The following is an 18,916-nucleotide window of genomic DNA, read 5'->3' on the forward strand; positions in this document are numbered from 1 at the left end:
GAATTCATCTCCAGAACCTGCCTTACAAAGGTTGCTCCATGTGATATCTTGGTGTAAAGTGATCAGGTGCTTGAGTTGTGCCCTGACCATCTGTGTAGTGTAGGAGTATAACAGGAGCATATCTAGCTTGAGAAGTGTGTTCAAATCTGTCAGTATGATCGGTTATTGTAGGAGGTCCTGATAAAAGAAAGCTGAAATATAGTTGAAGGGGAACTACAAATTCATAAATTAAAATGTAGTTCCATTCTATTTCTTCTCCTGAGAATGCCTTCTGCATTGTGCTCTTTACAAAGAATTCTGCTAGAGTAGACTTTAGCAATATTTGAATTTCCAACCATGTCCAGGAATCTGTGTTAATGAATCCCATTATAGGATTGCAGCTTCATTGGTTAGCAGTTTTATTGATTAGTCTGTAATTTCTTTTTTTTTGCTCTCCCTCCTCTGCAGATATGATGCCTCTCTTGCATAATTACGTGACCATTGACACTGATACTTTACTGTCTAATCCAAAGCATTTAGAAATCATTTACGCTATGTGTAAAAAGGTAAGGCTTCTGATTCTTACTGTTGTGCTAATCACTGGTACTTAATTATCAGATTAAAAGTGACCTGAACATGCCAGGTAGTGGCCAGTCATTTCAGAGTGAAATGAAGTTTGGTCTCGTCTCAGTTCCGAGTCGCCACAGCAGCTTCAAACTTTTAAGTGAAACACTTAAAAAAAAAAAAAAAAAAACACCAAAAAACAACCAGTGTGCACAAAAATTTGTGGGAGAAAGTTGCTGTGCTGTTGTTTGTGTTGGCACTCTTCTATGAACAGCTCTTTTGGTAAGCAGAGGAATTAATGATGTCTGATTTCCTTTGGTTGTGTATCTTGTGATTGGATTCTTTTGTTGTCAGCTAGGTTATGAACTCATTTGAAGTTCTTTATACATTTTCTTTTTTCCCTTTTATACTCTTTCTGTTCTGCATAGAAAAGTATGAGATTATACTGCAGTTTTTTTTTCTCATTTAGGGCATTATAAAGTCTTAGAAGCACAGATTGGTGCTTATAAGCATCTATCTACTTGCTTATTTTGATGAGATTCATGGGGATTTAATGTGATTGAGAATTCTGCTGCCCTGTCAGGTTTGATTGACACTGTCCATAGGCTTTAAACATACTGGGAAAAAAGTTTCATGCATATGCACGTGTACGGAGAGAGATTATACACATCTTGTTTTTAATCTGAAATTAGCCTAGAGGTAAGTCCTCACTTTGCCAGGCTGTTTATCTGCCACTGCCTATTAGAACTGAAGTCACAAAGAAATAGAGCATGGTGAACATCAATGATTATTTATAAGAATATTTTCTTAGAAAAGGAAAAAATAAAGGACTTATAAATATCACTAACATGAAGAAGAAGCAACAACAATTTCTTCTGAATTTTAGCCATTAGCCACCTATCCTCATTTATATCCTGTAGAGGTGAGATTTGTCATTCTTAATTTGTCATAAAATACAGCATGAATATACATATATGCCATTTGGAGGTTTGATTTCTGCATGTACGAAAGCACTGGCATTCATAGTTGACAGTGATTAATACCAGTAAACTAAATTGCCATTTTCATTGCTAGGTATTGACAGGAGATGCAGGAGAAGATGCAGAGTGCCATGCAGCCAAGCTCCTAGAAGTAATTGTTCTTCAGTGCAAAGGACGGGGTATTGACCAGGTGATGCATGTTTGACAAATTCTCTCTTTTGCAGATTTCCAGTGCTATGTGTATAATTCCTGTGAAAAGCAAGTGGAATCAGAGAATTTTAGGGAGATGTAATAAGTAGGAATGAGGAGAAATACAGAAAAGTGTAAATAAGTGTACATAGTGTTTTTGGTGCTGAAGATAATTAAGCATGTATGTATGTATGATTGTAAACTGAGTGGTAAAGGTATAGTATGATGTGCACAATTGCCTTTTTTTTATTTTTAAGTGGAATCTGAAAGGGATTCAAGTGAATTGTATGCATTTACACTGAAGAAAGAGTGTGGTGGAAGACTGAACTGAGCACCACAACTGAATTAAAACTGATATAATCTGAACTGGAACTCACAAACTGAAACATTCATAATGCTTCTTTAACTAACATACAGCATAAACCTACATATTGAAATATATGTAGATTTTTATTTCATTGTGTAGAGCTATGTGCACACTCACTTTTTCAACCCTCACTCGTTTCAAACTTTTGTAAGAAATCTAACATCACATTGCATTTATTAGGAAACACTTCTTTTTCTTGCAGATTTAGGTCATTTCAGTTTCTAAAGCCTGCTAATTTTTAAATTGTTGGATATCTCTGTCCTCAGTTTCTTTTCGTAACCTTTTATCACACTAAAATTCTGCCAAATGACTCCAAATATTCTCCTCTGTGCCAAAAATAACGTTGGCAATTTTTAACTCATAGAAAGGTTGTTTTTCAGAAGGAAACGAATCTTATGCATTCTTAGGATATACCTGGACTTCAGTTAGCCCTGGAGGTCAATTCAGATAAATGTGTTTAAAACTTTTTTACAATCTGGCAACATGTGTAATACCTGATCTTTTTTCCCTATTTCTTTCTTTTCCCAGTGCATTCCACTCTTTGTGGAGGCCGTTCTGGAACGGTTGACAAGAGGAGTTAAAACAAGCGAGCTTCGTACCATGTGTCTTCAGGTTGCCATAGCTGCACTCTATTACAATCCTGACCTACTTTTGCACACCTTAGAGAACATCAGATTTCCACACAACCCTGAGCCCATCACTGCACAGTTCATAAACCAGTGGATGAATGACACAGACTGTTTTCTTGGGCAAGTATTGTCTGTTTGTATTTTAAAAGTCCTTGATTCTGACTTATTCTCTTCTCGTACTCAGTCATGTAGATGCAACAGATCTCATTCCCTGTCTGTTGTAAATAACATTTATCCACACCAGGTCTAGTTACTATGATACTAATATAAGGGTCCTATGCATATTTATTTTTTCTTGGTCTTTTGAGTTACATGAGTGTATTGAATTTTCTGTATTGAATTGCAACAATACAAGAGTACAATACGAATTCTATTTCAGGATTCTTCAAGTTTCTTGAGTATAAACTATCAGACTTGGTATTAACAAGAATTCAGACTAGAAATTAGGAAAAAAAAATATTTAATGTGAAAGTGAAACACTGGAACAGGCTTCTTAATGAAGTGATTGATGCCTCATGCCTGTCAGTGTTCAAGAAACATTGGACAGTGCCCTCTTTAGTATGCTTTAACAATTGGTTAGCCATGAAGTGGTTGAGCAGTTGGACTGGATGATCTTCGAAGGTCTGTTCCTCTTCCCCTCCATGTTCAAGTGCAAAACAGGTAAATGGGGGGAGAAAAAAAAAAACCTCTTCTTCATTATAACAGAACTAGTGTATATTATTACAAACATTCAGACCTTTTCTGTTGCTATGTATAGGAAGTATCTACAGCACATCCTATATCTTGACATAAATACACACATCGTCGTTTAGACATTTAGAGGGTTACTTGGGTTGATGACAAACTAGGCATAAAGTACCCAGTCCTTCACTTCTTTTGGAGCACCACTGGCTGAAAAATGACATCTTTAAGTCTGTCTCTCCTGCATCTTTTGATAATATTACCATTAATTTTTAAATTACTTTTGAAGCTGCTGACTTTAGAAAAGTACGAGAGTTTTACTATCAGGATTTCCACGTACTCATTTTTTATGGCTGAAGAAAGTTCCTTGATATTCAGCTCCTTATGTTGTCATTTTTTCTTGTTTTGTACCGAATGCTGAAAGCACACAGAGGCAGTATGAAAGCAGATATTCCCTATAGGTGGTAAACTTGTCATTCCTTTTTAAAAGAAATAAAAATGAAAGGAATTTATAGCCTTAAACAGTTCATCCAGTGAGAAGCCAGTGAGATCCAGAGGAGAAAAATACTATTGAGCTGAATACTTTCCAACTTCAACTACTTCTGTATGCTACAGCTTAACTTTCAGTTCTTTTGTGTTGCTTTTCAAAAAGCATTAGCTTCTGCAACTACTGTTCAACCAAATTCTTTTTCAGAGCTGAGACAAAAGTTGACAAAGCCTATAAAATGAAACACAAGAGATTATCATGCTAGATTCTGCTCCGACTATGAACTTGAATGGCAGCTGAAGATCAAAATGTATCTCTTTGATGCATTGCTACCAGCAGTGAAATAAATATCTGTAACGTCGCTTAAATCTAAAAATTGCTTTTCTTTCAGTGCTGCCTCCTCAGTGGGTGGCTTCCAGGCATGGGGCTTTTGCTGTAGTAGTGCTTGTCAAGCACTATGATGTGATACAAGTGACTCCTCCCTTTCTCCCAGAAGAACAGGACTGCTTCCAGAAGACCATTTGATTTTAATAAGGGTTGTAAGGGTCGTCATCTGAAAAGGCTTAACTGAACAGGAATAGTTAGTTGCAAACAAAATCTGGCTTCCTTGCTACCCTTCCTTGGGCCTTATTTTCCTCAGTGAAGATACTAGTGGGCACCCTCTCTTGTACAGTTCTTCCTTCCAGCTGTCATTCAGTGTTGTTTCAGTTTAGAGTTGGGTTGCTTTCCAGTAAGAAGCAGTTTTAGGCTTAAATTCAAGTCAGTTGCTGTGATCACAGATTGTGGAGAAGCAGGAGAAGAACGAAGTAGATCCACCTCCAGGTGTGAACCTCACTGCTATTTCTTCATCAGCCCTGCTGACAGTCTGTGATTTACTGGTTGGTAACAGTGTCATGTGATACTCACACCACATGACTCTCATGTCCCTTTGTCCTTCTCCTCCTGTAAGTTCATAGTGCCATAGATCCTACTCTGCCCAGGGGTCTAAAAGGCAGTGGGGTTGTGTGTGTGTGGATGTTCTGATGCTGGAGCCAGTGGTGTTTGCCAAAGTATGCAGTATTTCTTCAGCAGTACTTGTGAACTCCTGGAATGGAATCCATGGGAATAATACATCTTGCTGTGGGGAAAGGCAGTTAGAGTCTGATAAAGTAACTGCTCTCCCATGTTATTAAAAACATGGAAACTATTTAAAACTGTTTAGAAATTTGAAATGTTAGAAATGATCAAGGCAAGGAGATCTCAAAACTTATTGCAAGTCATTGTGGATATTATACATCTGTGAATGTGTGCCCACATACTCTAGTGTACAGTGTTTATTTGTATCTGAATATGTTTTCTATGAGTACTTCAAATTGATGAAGGGCAAGGGACTGAAAAAACATTTATCAAAATGTGTTCCTTGCTGTTTTACACCTTTTCCTTGACAGCCTGAAATTTGGGTGAGATTTCTGCATTTCTTATGCTTATTCTTACACTAAAAATTCTTCTGTGGCAACTGGAATGAAAGGAAAATGTAACTTGTTTTAAAAAATGAATAGATATTTTTATTTATCTGTCTATCTAGTTAGTTAGTTAGACTAGGAGGATTTATTTGACAGGAGTTAAAACCATTAGAAATCCTAGTGTATAACATCCTAATCTTCTGTAGGTCAAAGAAGGATGGTTCCAGCTTTGCAACTGGCTAATTACTTGCAGTTTGTCCAGGAAACAGATTAATGTAATGGAAAGCAAGTTGATCCTCAAATAAAGGAGCACAACAAACCAGTAAGGGAAAGGTAGGCTTAGTGATTCCCCTCTGAAACACTTTCAATACAGTTTTAAACTACAAAAGATCTTTTTTTTTTAATCTTGTACTGGAGGAAGTGTATTAACTACAAAAGAAAGCCCACAGAGTACGTTAAAACCAGACCTGCTCAGGAGTTGTGCATTGCACTGTCATGTGTGACTCCAAAGACGTATGTTTAGCACTCCAGGCTTGCTATGTCTGTGAGGCAGCAGAGTGCATGATTGCTAGGGAGGACTAGTGAGTCAGTAAGTGTACATCTCCAAGGACAAAGTAAGGAGGAGAATTGTATCCAGACAGCTTTGTGCATACGAATGGATACTGAAACCATTCTTTGCTATTACAAAAATATGTAAACGACATAAAATTCTGCTTCAGTTGTTCAGGTCCTGTTGATGTTTGATACAGTTGTGACATTGGAGTGCTGAACTTCAGAATTGTCCTGCTGTTTCACTGTGCTGACACGTGGATGAAACAAGTCTCCTTCTAGCTTAGGTTCACTAAGGTGGCTCAATGCCTGGATGTCCTGCTGAGTCTTCTAATAACATGCTCATTCTAAAGGCATGTGCTCATTCTTACAACTTCTCTGATTAGATGCTTGAAAATGGAGCATGACAAATATAGTGCACTTTCTGGCTATTTGGGCTACTTCCTAATAATGATTTCCTTTTAAATCACAGTGTGTGAATCTTCCACTTACATTAGCTGTCCAGAAGAGATAATTTAATATGAAGCTAAGCCACAATTTACTATAATTTTAAAATTATTTTTCCTGTTGTGTTTTGCAATTTGCATTATATAACAGCAGTTTTCTCAAATGTATTCTAAAAGGTAATTCCATGTGTCATTATCAACTCTGTTGCACGTACACACAAAAGAAGTCTTATTGCTTCCCCATGTCAAGATGCAGTTTAGAAGTCTTTCATATGCATTACAGAGCTTGGATCAAACTTGCATGAAGGTGCTGGCAGAAAGAGAGTGTAGAGAAAGTTCTTTCCTTTTGTGCTTGCAATAAGAACAGCTCTTGCCCAGAAGGCTGTACCTCATTCATAGGTGGCAACATCTTTAGATAGAATTTTATTCTTCATGACATTGGTATGTGAGCAGGAGGTGAGGAGTTTGTTTTTGAGACAGATAAACTGCAAGGAACTAAGGAGTTTCAGTTTTTTCATGTAACAAAGGTGAAGGCAGACTATTCCCCTGACTCAGTTTCCTTGGTTGTTTTGGATGCCTTCTGTGCTCGGTTCCTTTCGAAAAGGAACTACTGCAGCTTGCAAGTGATGGAGTCTTTGCCCACTTGCATTTTGGTGCATTTTTCAACATGTGTAATGTAGCAGCCAAACCCAACAAGATTTTGTGTCATTTCATATGCTAGGCAGTTTCGTTTTCCTTGGAAAGATCATAATGTTATGCATGGTTGTATATAATTTATCATTATCATCAGCTACTCTAAGAATGGGATGACTTTGTTAAGCCTTACCAGGACTAGCAAAGTAGGAGGTATAATGAAGTCCTTCCAGATCCGCATTCTGATCCAGATCCAATCCTGTTGTTTAAGCACATGTGGAGTTTAGAAAGCTGTTATAGATTATTGTTATAATACAGGATCACTTGTATTACTTGAAGCATATAATGAATTAGTAGCATATTCTATGGGATCTTTGGTAATGGAAGTTGTAGTGATTTTAAAAATTATATTTCTGTATTAATTTTTGAAGTGGTGGATTGAACTGGCTGTTTTCTTGTTGCAGTCTCTGGTGCTCATTCTGTTAGTTTCTTCTGTTGCAACTTGCATCCTCTTCATTCCAAAGTAAAACCAATTCTGTAACAGAAATATCTACTGAGATTCTGAAGGGTGGACGAAAGTATTCAGAAATGCTAAAAGAGAATAGCCTGTTTTTCACCCTGCAGCCCTGTTGCAACTGAGCTGGTAATGCCGTGCTGCTGCACAGATAAAAGACTGCATAGGATTACCTGATGCACAGGTTTAGGGAGAGAAGAACCTACACAGCAGCCAGCTTTGGAGATCTGCTTTGTTTTCTGCAGGTCCAGATGAAACTTCTTGCTGGAGCTGCTTGTCCTGTAGAGAGTTAGGACAGAAGCTGTCAGCATCAAATGGAAGCATTCAAAACTTTCCAGCCCTTAATAGAAAAACACCATAATGTTAGAGAAAAGCTGAGTGCTACTGGTGCTTCCTGCTAAGGAGGGTCAAAGACTATCAGTAGAGGCAGTTTAAGCTCTCTATAGAGTGCTTAAATACAACTAGCCCTGTGGCACTCTATAAAAGCACCCTGCAATTCAGTGTGGTCCTGCTTGTCATTACTCTTCACTAATAGTCTTTTTGCTAATTTCAGTCCCTGCTGCAGAAGTCCTACGAAAGCCAAAGCAAATTAATTTTCCATTATACTTAATATTGATAATCTTTATCAAATGGTTTATTAAAGACCAGACTCTACCTAATTATTAAACTATTTTGTTTAGCATTACAAACTTTGCATTTGATAATCATAGAATCACCGAGGTTGGAAAAGACCTGTAAGATCATCCAATCCAACTGTCCACCTATCACCAGTAAACAGTTCTTCCAGGAATTTGCATATTGCTTGATAGGTATTTAATTGTTACTAGACAAATGCTTTCCAGTGGGAAACTTGCATTCAGAACAAAAGAAATCACGTGTGTAGGAGCTTTGAACATAGACTTTGAAGACTTTCTCTGTCTTCTACCATGCTGAGTGCCAGCACTTTAATACTCCTTGCAGTGAAATTCTGTTTTTATGTTTAATGTTTGTGTGTTGTTTTAGACTCCATGACAGAAAGATGTGTATAATAGGACTGAGCATCCTAATGGAGTTACAGAATCGACCACCTGCAGTGGATGCTGTGGCTGCTCAGATTGTCCCTTCAATCCTCCTCCTCTTCCTGGGCTTGAAACAAGTTTGCGCCTCACGAGAACTCACAGAACACGAGGATCATGCTAAAGATGATAAACACGTTGCAGAAGATAATGGTAAAATCTCCCCTTTTCACATTGTGGATTTTGTCTGGATTTAATTTAAAGGGGGTAAGAAATTGCAGTTCACTTCTAAGGCTCATTAGTCTGCTGAAAGTAAATAGTAAATACAAACACCTATCGGGTGCTTGTAAGATCACCTTAGAAATGGACTTTTCCTCCCAGAATTTAATCAAAATGTTTCAACGTATCATAGGTAATACTTTGTGAGTGGATAGCATTGGTTCAGAAGTAACAACAACACTTGCAAATCCAGTTTTCTGGGTTGTGAATGTACTCCATCTTCTAACATAGGCAGCAGGAAGTTTCCAGGGCTCCAATGGCTTTATTCTTGATTCCTGGAAAGAAGCTGTTCCTAGTACCCAGCTATTTAAAAGAGCTATTCTAGTGAACTTTGAAGAGCATCCTTGCAAGTCTTTGTCCGAATGGAATATGGCACGCAGTGATTTGCAAAGTGGAGGCAACAGACGTTCCTGGAGTAGAAGAGCTTCTCATTGCTTATGGCTGGCAGAAGGGAGAAAACATCCAAAGAGTACACTGCAGTGAGAGTTGGGGGAAGTGAATTTTGTGCAGTGTTGTGGGCTGATAAGTGTGGCTTTATCTGATTTGGAATTGGAGATTGCTTGAGGTCTGAAAATCAGAGTGGGTCTAAGTAGATAATATAATCCTTTAAAATTTCACGATTGTTCTGTACTGGAGCTACAGAATTCCTCGAATTGTGTAGGGGTACATACAGTATAGAAGCAGTACAGAAATTACCAAATCTCCACCCTGCGATTCAGTCATTCTGCTTGTTGCAGATATGGTCATTTTATACTTTATATCCTGTTAACACAGGATAAAAACATAAGAACATGAAGGTTTGGAACTGGGGAGGGATTTTATTTTAACCTCCGTTATAAGTCAAAAATATCTTTCCTTAAATAAGAAATAGCAATGTGTGGAGTTGCATGTTGGAATTGATTATAATTCAGGATACAATAATTATTTCATAAACAGAATGGGAGATAGGGCTAAGCAAAAGATGGAATTTTGGGTAAAGATAGTGATGGGAGATTTTGTCAAAGATAAATTTACACCAATTATTTTGGATTGCACAATAATTGCACAAAAGCAGTGTACACAAAAGAAGGACAAAGATGCCAGTTTCATATTCCCCAGGTGTTTTTAGAAACAAAAGTTTAACTAAAGATCTTGAATGTATAAAACATTTTAATAGCTTATTTTTCCACTTCTGAGATTTTGGAGGAAGGTGTTAATAGAGGATCTTCTTTCCAACCTGAAATGAGATTTATTAATTGTTTTTCTTTTGTAAGTCATTGTTTCCCAGTACTTTTTAAACACTGCTTTATAAAACACACAAATGCTTTTGCAGAAGAGATACCAAGTGATGAGGAGGAGACAAATGAAGTGAGCCAGGCAATGCAAGAGAACCATAGTGGAGGTGGAGACGGAGGTGGAGAAGAAGAGGATGACGACGATGATGATGATGACTGGGATGAAGATGCCTTGGAAGAGACTGCTCTTGAAGGGTTCAGCACACCTCTTGACCTTGAAAATGGTGTTGATGAATACCAGTTTTTCACACAAGCACTTTTAGGTATGTGTGTGCTAGTGGGTAGAATGATATGATATGATGAAACAGCTTGCCTGTCATCATTGGGAAAAGCCCTTCTCTTTGTTTCTAATAGTAATTTAGATTATTGAAACTGGAAATGCTTTTTAATGTTAGTCTTAAGATTTTTTTTCACTTCCAGGTACTGCAAAAAATAGGTGGCAGTAAATACAGTTAGAGATAAATTGTCTTCATGTTGTCTTTAAGAACTTTTCAACCACAGCCTAAATAAGTGAGACTCGGTCACTAGAGGGACTCCAGTATATATAAAAGTTTGTCACTTTCTAGATATTAAAGTGATAATGGAAAACTTGTTTTCTTCCTTTCCTGTTTGTCTAGTCCTGCTGCTTTTAGTTTTGATAAGAAACTTCAGTTAATAGATTTGCTTCATCATTGTCCATGAATAATGGCCTCACTGTTAAATTGCTGTTTCAGAAAGCAGAGAATGTAATGAGGTTCCCCCCAGATGGCTTGTTTACAGTGGGGATGCTGTGCTGAGAAACTGACAGGAATCCTGAATCTATTTTACAGCGCGAGTTCTGCTTGTTTTCCCATGTGTTTCATCTTATTCTTCTGAAATTACCTTGCGGTGTAAGCTGATAATCACTTTCCATCCATTCCTGTTCTGACAGCGGTGCAGAGCCGAGATGCTGCCTGGTACCATTTGCTGACAGCACCGCTGAGCGAGGATCAGAAGAAACAGTTGCAGGAAATTTATACATTAGCAGAGCACCGGCGAAATGCTGCAGGTAAGTCTCTTCTCTGGGGCCATTTCAAGTGTTGCAGGGATGGTGGAACTGCATCTAAGGTACAACAACAGAATAAATCTCCGTGCTCATTACCTTTTGGTAATGTCTTACAGAAGGCTTGAGAAGCATAAATAGGATATTGTGCTTGTATTATCCTTTGAATGGAAGTGTGTGCTATTCCGATTACCACTGCTTGTAATTAATTATCCTCTTATTGACATATGCTACTGTTAGAACAGGCTATCAACTTGTTTTGCACAACCTGACATTTGACATGAAAAGCAATTTAAGGCCATAGCTCGCTGTCTGCCTGTCACTGGATGAAGATTACTGTCGAACATTGTGTTTAACAGCTCTGTTAGTTTTCTGCTGCTACCATTGCCTTCAGAATCAGTGTACTATTCTGGGTGTTTAGAGTACTTGCATCATGAAAAAATAAATTCACATTAAATCAAGACGCATGCAGAATAGCATGAGATACAGTTGTTCTGTAGAGGACGAGTTGAAGAGGTGTGTGTTTATGCATTTATAGAAAAACTAGGTGTGGTGTAATTTATTACTGTCACTGCAGTTAGGAAACAAAAGTTTTTTACACAATTTTGTATTATAAGATGGCTAGTATTATCTCTGGCAAAAGTGTTCTCTACAGGCTATTGCTCATATCCTTTCTCTTCTTTGAATTCTAGAGACTAAGACAATAGAACAGCAAAGTGGCTACACATTTGACAACAAAGGACTGGTCATAGCATTTAACTTTGCTGGAAGTACTCCCGGTGGAAACTGAAGGATCAACTACGAAGGTCAATGAGAAGGCTTTCATCATTACATTTTCTTAAACTCATCATGACTTCTGAGTGATAGGGGAGGGTAATTTAATGCTGCTGAAGGTTTTCTGAAATATAGCAGTGTGCTTCCCCCACCAGAATGCTTTTTCTAACCGGCTACTGTAATTTACAAATTCTTGTGGTGTTTTTATAATTTTATGGACTGAAAAGGAAACATTTGTCCTCAAGGAACCTGAATGACTGGGAGGGGCCAGGCTGCATCTAATTGAGTTGCACTTCTCAGGTTTTTTGCTGTGCAGAATTGATAGATTCATATGGATAACAGTGCCTTCTGTTGTACATGGATTGCCTGAACAAATGGATTTTTGGAGTGCATTATAATTTTTTAAGTGTAAGAACATTTCTCGATAACACTGTAAGCCTTGGTTCCGTGTTTTGCTGTCATCTGCTTTTTACTACACCATTTAACTGTTTGTTGGTTGTATACCTGTTGCTGGATTCAGAATATGATCTCTTCCCAGTTTGGTGCAGGCCAGATGTGAATAGGGAAGTGTCTGCTGGAGTTGCAGAACATACACTGGTTGTATCGGAGTGTCTTAACAAAATTGCAGATTTTCCCTTGATGTAGTAGTCTTAAATTATTTCTCTTAGATATGGAATCAACTCACTTGAGTTATGATGGCACATGTGGCAGTTGGCTATCCTAAATCTACATCGACATTACCTCCTGCCTGCACAAGTGGCATGGCCCTCTCATGTAGATGTGCTACATGACAACTTTTTATTTCCACTCTTTCTGTTGGGATCCTATAACCTGATTTTCTGTTTTTATTCATTCATTACCATTCCAATGGTAGTACTGAATGCATAATGTGGTACAAAATTTTTACAGTATTTTATTTATCTTGATAGGAGAAAAACAGTTGTGGACTTGCTTTTTACTGTTACACTTCGGTGATAAAATTTCTGGTCTGCATTCCATTTGGCTGTTCTTTTTCAATGCTGAAATTTTGTTATCAGCCAGATTTTTTTTTCATGAGTTTCAAAGGCTGGTTTCTCATAAATTGAAACATATATAATAGGGTTTTTTTCTTTTTTGTGAATATGTTCATTTAGTGAGAAACTTAGCATTATGAGAAACCAACAGCAATACTAGGTTGAGTGGGGCCCCTTCTCTAGCTCTGTTGGGGTCTCAGTAATGTAGCCAAAATAAGTTGGGGTGCTTTAGAATGTGCAGTTTGAATTGAAGATAAAATGTTCAGTGCAGATTTTGCCTCTGTGTTAATTTCTATAAGACTGAAAAATATTTACAAAGCAATTTTAAGCACACACTTATGATGCAATTCTTTAGAGCATTGACCCAACCAGAAAGTTGTAGCCCTTTCCCATACACTATCAGATTTTTAAAGATTATAGATAATTACAGATCGCTGGCCCTGCAGTGTGCTGAATCTTTTTTTTTTTCAATGTCAAAGTAATTCTAGTTCAGTCTGATAGATCTGAAGCTCTCTGTGCCTTGGCATCAGGAAAAGGCCATAGTGATGCTGCTTTTTCCTTGCCCCATACTCTGGAATCTTCTCAGTCTTGAATTCATGGCGTAGAAGATTTCACTCTGTTTTCCTTGTTCCTCCACTTTGGTGTGAGACTTAATTCCAGCACTGTTCTCTGATGCTGCCTTTTTTTTCCACAGCGGCTGCAGAGTAAAAGTGTTTCATGTAGGCTTTTCACTGCTATTATTCACTTAATAGCAACAGTGAAAATTTCCCAGTTTTAGGTCTGTTGTACGTATGGAAAACAGTGAGGACTCCAGGGACTGCATTTTCAGAAATGAAAAATACATTGAGCTGCATTGGACAGGCTCTTACAAGTTGAATAGCAGAGGGCAGGAAGGCCAGGAAAATTATAGGTCACTTTTGCTGATTTAGCCTGGAGGTATACTTTCTAAATGATAGGATGGTGTTGCATCCACTTTGTTGGTGAGTTTCTCAGAAACCGTGGAAGTTTTTAAATCTTGACAAATTTAAGAAATGTTTTTTGGAAGTTGGGGGTAAGAACAACGTCTCTCCTATCTGACAACTGAAGTCAAGTATTAGGTAGGTAAACTGTTTGAGACCTTTTATTATTTTATTTAAAAAGAGATTGTTGGACAGAATTTCTTTCAAAACCTGATTTCCTCTTCTACGCTGGCATGCAGAGTAGAAGGGGGATTTATTTTTCTTCTGCTAATAAGGTTGCTTGCACAATCACACGTTAATAGTTAGAAATTAATGTATTCAAGGAAAAATCTGCTTTTGCATAGCATCATCTCTGTGTCACTCAGCTGAACTGTGGCTGCTCCCTGGTTCTGCTTCTTGTATACTTTTCAAGTCAACTGCCAGGAAAATTTCAGCCAGATGTTTCTTATAAGGGGTTTAATCAGCTGCATGGAGTCGGGAATCTTTGTTGTCCATTTCGCAGTGGGGGTCAGAGATATGTGAGGGGACGGCATGTAAAAAGGTTGAATGCCCTTCCCTTCCCAGGAGATTCACGAGCAAATGTTTCTACTGGCAAAAGCAAATGTCAATTGTTTCATTTCTTTTCTTGAAAAAGGATTCCACCCAAAAAGATTTACTGGGCTCTAGCCTCCATTTTAACATATGGTTCTCTTTTAACATGATAAATATCCGTTTATACATGATCATAAATAGGTAGTGGATTTTAGGGATTTCTTTCTGAGTTGTGTCCAGCTTTGTACTACATTAAAAAGAGAGTAACACAAACGTGCGTTACTGTCTGAGTTTCAAGCCAAGACAATAATGGGATATCACATACCAGCGTTGGTCAGCCAAGCATGATGGCCACTGGAAGCATAGAGAATCGTGAACATATTGTAAAATAAATTAAAAAAGAAAAAAAAAAGACTGCTGAGAACTGACCAGTGTTGCTCCATGCCCATGTTCCAAAAGTGCGAAGGTGACTTATGGACATCGTGAGGGCTTTACATATGAAATTAGCATTGTGTTGGTTATAATCACATCAAATATTAATCTAAATAATAACTTTCTTTTCCAGATTAAATTAACCCATCCTGAGTATTGAATTGCTTATGCTGTTTTGTCACTCTTGAGAGGAAAATAAGAATCACCACGTGTTTGGGCTGCCTCTTTTTGCTCTCCTTTCAAAGTCAAAGTATTTGATTTACCTTCATACAGCAGCAAAATCTTTCAACAAAATGGCCAGCTCCAGGTAGAGAGCAGAATATCAAGCTGAAAACAAGTCTTAAAAAACATAAAAACAACCTTCCTTATGCACACAGTCAGATTGAAGTAGAAGTAGATGTGCTTTGGAACACAAGTCAAAATACATAAAGAACGTTACACAAAATGATATTTTGACATTCTTGGTTTTGGAGGGAAAGGATGTCTGCATGAGACATGAAATGAACTACTTTAGGACATGCCATTTGCCTATGAAGTCCAGGCAGTTTGTGGTTCTGGATTCCATCATGCACTGTAGAAGACAGAAGGTAGGACTGTAAAGAATTTTATTGTATTATCTTTTTTTTTGTTCCTTTTACTATAGAGCAAGTGTCTGTATTGAGACCTGTGAGCCAAAGGAATCGTATACAACATGAATGATTAACTATCTTTTGTTTCCAGAATACTTTTCAGCCTTTTTTCTTTCCTCATTTCCTTCCCTTTGCCAACCATTGTTAGCAGATATTTCAGGGGATATACAAAATATTTGAAAAAAATTAAACTTCTGCAAAATGTGTTAAATCCCATTGCTCCTAGAATAATGAAACCTATCTCTATTTCTATCTCTAGAACATTTCTATCTCTTGAACAAAGTCTCTTTTTTAACATATACAGGTGATACAGAACTCCAAAAGCCCTCACTTTTGTCTGCATTTTGAGAGGAGCCTTTCTGTGATTCACTGCTTAAAATGGGCAGATTCCAAAACGGTGTTTTGAAATCCTCACACCTTGCACTTACATTTGCTCAAATGATAGCCAAAAACACACCATGTAATTGGGATACTCAGCCCTAGTTCTGGTTTATGCAATAGTCAATCTTTCAGTAATGTTAGACAGTCTAATGTTGAGTTCCTCAAGGAGCTCTGCCTACAAATGAGAACATAAAACAAGTCCGAGTGCTTCTTTATCTTTGCAGCTGCGTATGGAATCACATTTCCCTCATTGCAGCAAAGCATAGAGCAGGTATTGGTACCAAGGTCTTGGTAGTGTGAATGAAAACAGCACCCTTTTCTCTCATATGCCAAGTCTAAACCCAAACAGATGGGAAACAGTAAAGGTGGATGTTCTGATGTGTTAGAAGAAGCTAAACACTATGCCAGATACCAGAAAGTCTTAGCATAAAATCATATCATAAAAAACGATGTATGAACAGGCCAAGCTGCTTGCTTTTGACATCTCTTCCACTGCTATTACTTATGTGAGACGCAAACCACCTACCCCCTAAACAAACAAAAATCCACTGACAAATAAAATCACAGTGTAAAAATGACAGAGAACTAAAGAAGTGCTTGTGCACTAGGTGGATAGAAACTTCCCTGGCAGATCTAATCACAATGCTCAATTTAAATGCACTGAATTACTTTTAAAATAGAAAATGCAATGTCTGTCCAGATGTCAGCAACATGAATCTGACAGCCATTACTACAGGATAAAGACTTTGTGGGGTTTTCTGCAGCAGAGGACAAATGTATCCCTTTAAAAAGTCTGAGACCCTCTTGCTGTGCTATCACCAGTGGGAGACACTCCCCGTGGGTTTACAGCATTTCTTAGAAAATGTCAGCATACATCCTGTCAAATTGCTACCTGAGGTGCTCTCTGTCAAGGGAGCTAACTGACCGACTACTCCCTGAATACTGAGCTTTGTGGCTTCAGAGAGAATCTGCAGCCATATGCAATTATGATGAATTAGGAATCGGGAAGGCATCCATTTAAAGTAAGACAACATGTTTGATATGATCCTGCACTGTTCCAAATTTCACCTGGATCTTCTAGAGAAGAGTTCAAGAAATGTGTTCCATGCTATTGTTCAGAAAAAGAATGCACTTGACTCCTTGGGCAGCCCCACATAGCTGCAGTGCTCAGGTTTGGAAAGCAGGTTTGATTACAAATTGATAGATGCTCATTAAAGATAAAAATAATGAGCGAGGTGGGTGTTAATGCTGCAGTTCTCTTTGTAAGCTGTAGAGAGGTTCAAAATCTTCAGTGTTTGGCTATTGCATAGTGGAGTGGAACGTGCATGTGCAGATAGATTGAGTTCTCCAGTGTGAATGGAACCATGCTGGTTCTAGTGTTCAACTGAGGTGAAGGGAGAGTTTTGGTCAGATTCTACCTACTGGCCCATCCTGGATTATGTTATAATGAAGTGAAATGCAAAATCTGAAAATTGATTTGCTAATTGAAGCTGCTGAGCAACAAAAACGAGTATTTTCTTGAAACTGGATTTCGATATTTTGTCTGGTTGTTTTAATTTTTAATCTTTTTTGTCCTCGAAATGCAGAATAACTATATGATGGGCAGGCCTATGAATTTTTCAGAAGACTGTTTACCATTGAAGGTGTTTACCCAGGAAAATTGTGCCTCATTTTCAGATGTTTTCAACATGATTGTGTTAGTAAAGTTGCACGTGTCCCTTTTTCACTGCTTTCTACACACAGAGATTGTGGAAATGGACCTAAGAGGAAGATGGATGGTGCTTCAAAAGGAGAAGACCGTGTACAAACAGGTTATTTTTAGAAAACAGAACAATAGTCTCTGAAGAAACAGGAAGCAATAAATATTTACACAAAAGCGTATGAGGTAAATAAATGGATAAAGAGCAGTGTAAGCTAGGTTCTGTTCTTTGATCGTGGCTTTAATTTTTTTATTGTTGACAGACATTGCGTGGAAATCGCTTTGGGTTGTATGTGCTGTTGGTAATGCACTTAGCATAAACCACCTGGGGTATTTTTGATTCAAAAAGAGACCATGCAGATTTCTTTTGATTATTAAAAGCAAAGGTAACAGCCCATGTTTGTAATGACGAGAGGGAGATCATTGTGTTACACTGTCAGGTTGGACTGCAGGATCATTGCCTTTGTAGAAGCCTAAAATAGTGAGCTGTGGGTTGGCTTTGGGGGCAAGAATTGACAAATGCAAAGCATGCATCGATGACAAGAAGAATCTCTTTCTAACTTAAAGAATTGTGTACAGTGTTCTCTTAAGCTGCACTGAATTTGCTTTAAAAATAGTAATAAATCTTACTGTTTAGGTCAAATGTTACATCTGTTGTGCATTTATATGAGAGGAATAATATTTCTTAAAGAAACGTAACATGCCACCTACCAAGGAGCCCTATCTTATTTTATAGCCTCTCTTCATACAGCTATAAAATTTATTTACAAGTAGACCCCAGAATTAATTTTAAACAATAGCATGTGTTACCCAGAGTTATTAAGTAAATTTGTGTAGCAGTGTTTGTTAACCTCATGCTTTCTCAGGCTACTATTCACATGTATGATTTGTCTGTAAAAGAATAGAACTGATGTTTGATGTAGATGAGATCATGACAGATCACCCAAATACAATTCTGAAAATGTCAAATTAGTGAAGGTAGTGATCTTGTATTCCTTTGAGAGGGGATTGCACCAAAGCTTAGACCAGTCTTCTGGCATAGAATTCGTGAAGAGGAGATAGGATCTCCAAGCCTCCATAGAAGAAAAGATCAATCCTGCTGAAGCCCTGAGCCTGGTCTTTTTATCAGTGGAGTATTTCCCTCATAGTGAGTTGCTGAAGGAGCCTATTTGCTAGATTGCTATGTTTGATAATGCCCTTTTCTATACAGGGCACTTTTGAGAATCCTTCACAGTATCTCTAAGAGCAGTGGCAAGTGGTACATATTTATAACCAGGAGGCTGAGATAGTGTCGTTTGCCCAAAGCCATAGCAGTGTGTTGCAGCTGGCATGTGAGATTAAAATCCTGGTTCTATAAAAGTACCTGGGAGCTTTGCCATTGGCTCTCATGGAATCAGGATTTCACCCAAGAAACTCACTAGGTTCTAGTGCTTGGTTCAGTGTTAATTCCTTCCAGAGAAGCTCTGCCA

General features: G+C 37.9%; 1 protein-coding gene across 1 annotated transcript in view; it reads left to right on the forward strand.

Moving 5' to 3' along the window:
- IPO8 (importin 8) overlaps positions 1–18,090 on the forward strand; it is a 46,117-nt gene extending 28,027 nt beyond the window's left edge. The window contains exons 19-25 of the mRNA XM_085229546.1: positions 448–545; positions 1,618–1,713; positions 2,608–2,828; positions 8,463–8,668; positions 10,047–10,271; positions 10,919–11,035; positions 11,722–18,090. Of these exons, the coding sequence (XP_085085672.1) occupies positions 448–545; positions 1,618–1,713; positions 2,608–2,828; positions 8,463–8,668; positions 10,047–10,271; positions 10,919–11,035; positions 11,722–11,819 (1,061 nt within the window). The 3' untranslated portion in view covers positions 11,820–18,090. The remainder of the gene's footprint in view (positions 1–447; positions 546–1,617; positions 1,714–2,607; positions 2,829–8,462; positions 8,669–10,046; positions 10,272–10,918; positions 11,036–11,721) is intronic.
- Positions 18,091–18,916: the final 826 nt, after the last annotated feature.

Source organism: Meleagris gallopavo, chromosome 1, assembly GCF_905368555.1.
Source record: "Meleagris gallopavo chromosome 1, MGAL_WU_HG_1.1, whole genome shotgun sequence".
NCBI classification, from domain to species: Eukaryota; Metazoa; Chordata; class Aves; order Galliformes; family Phasianidae; genus Meleagris; species Meleagris gallopavo.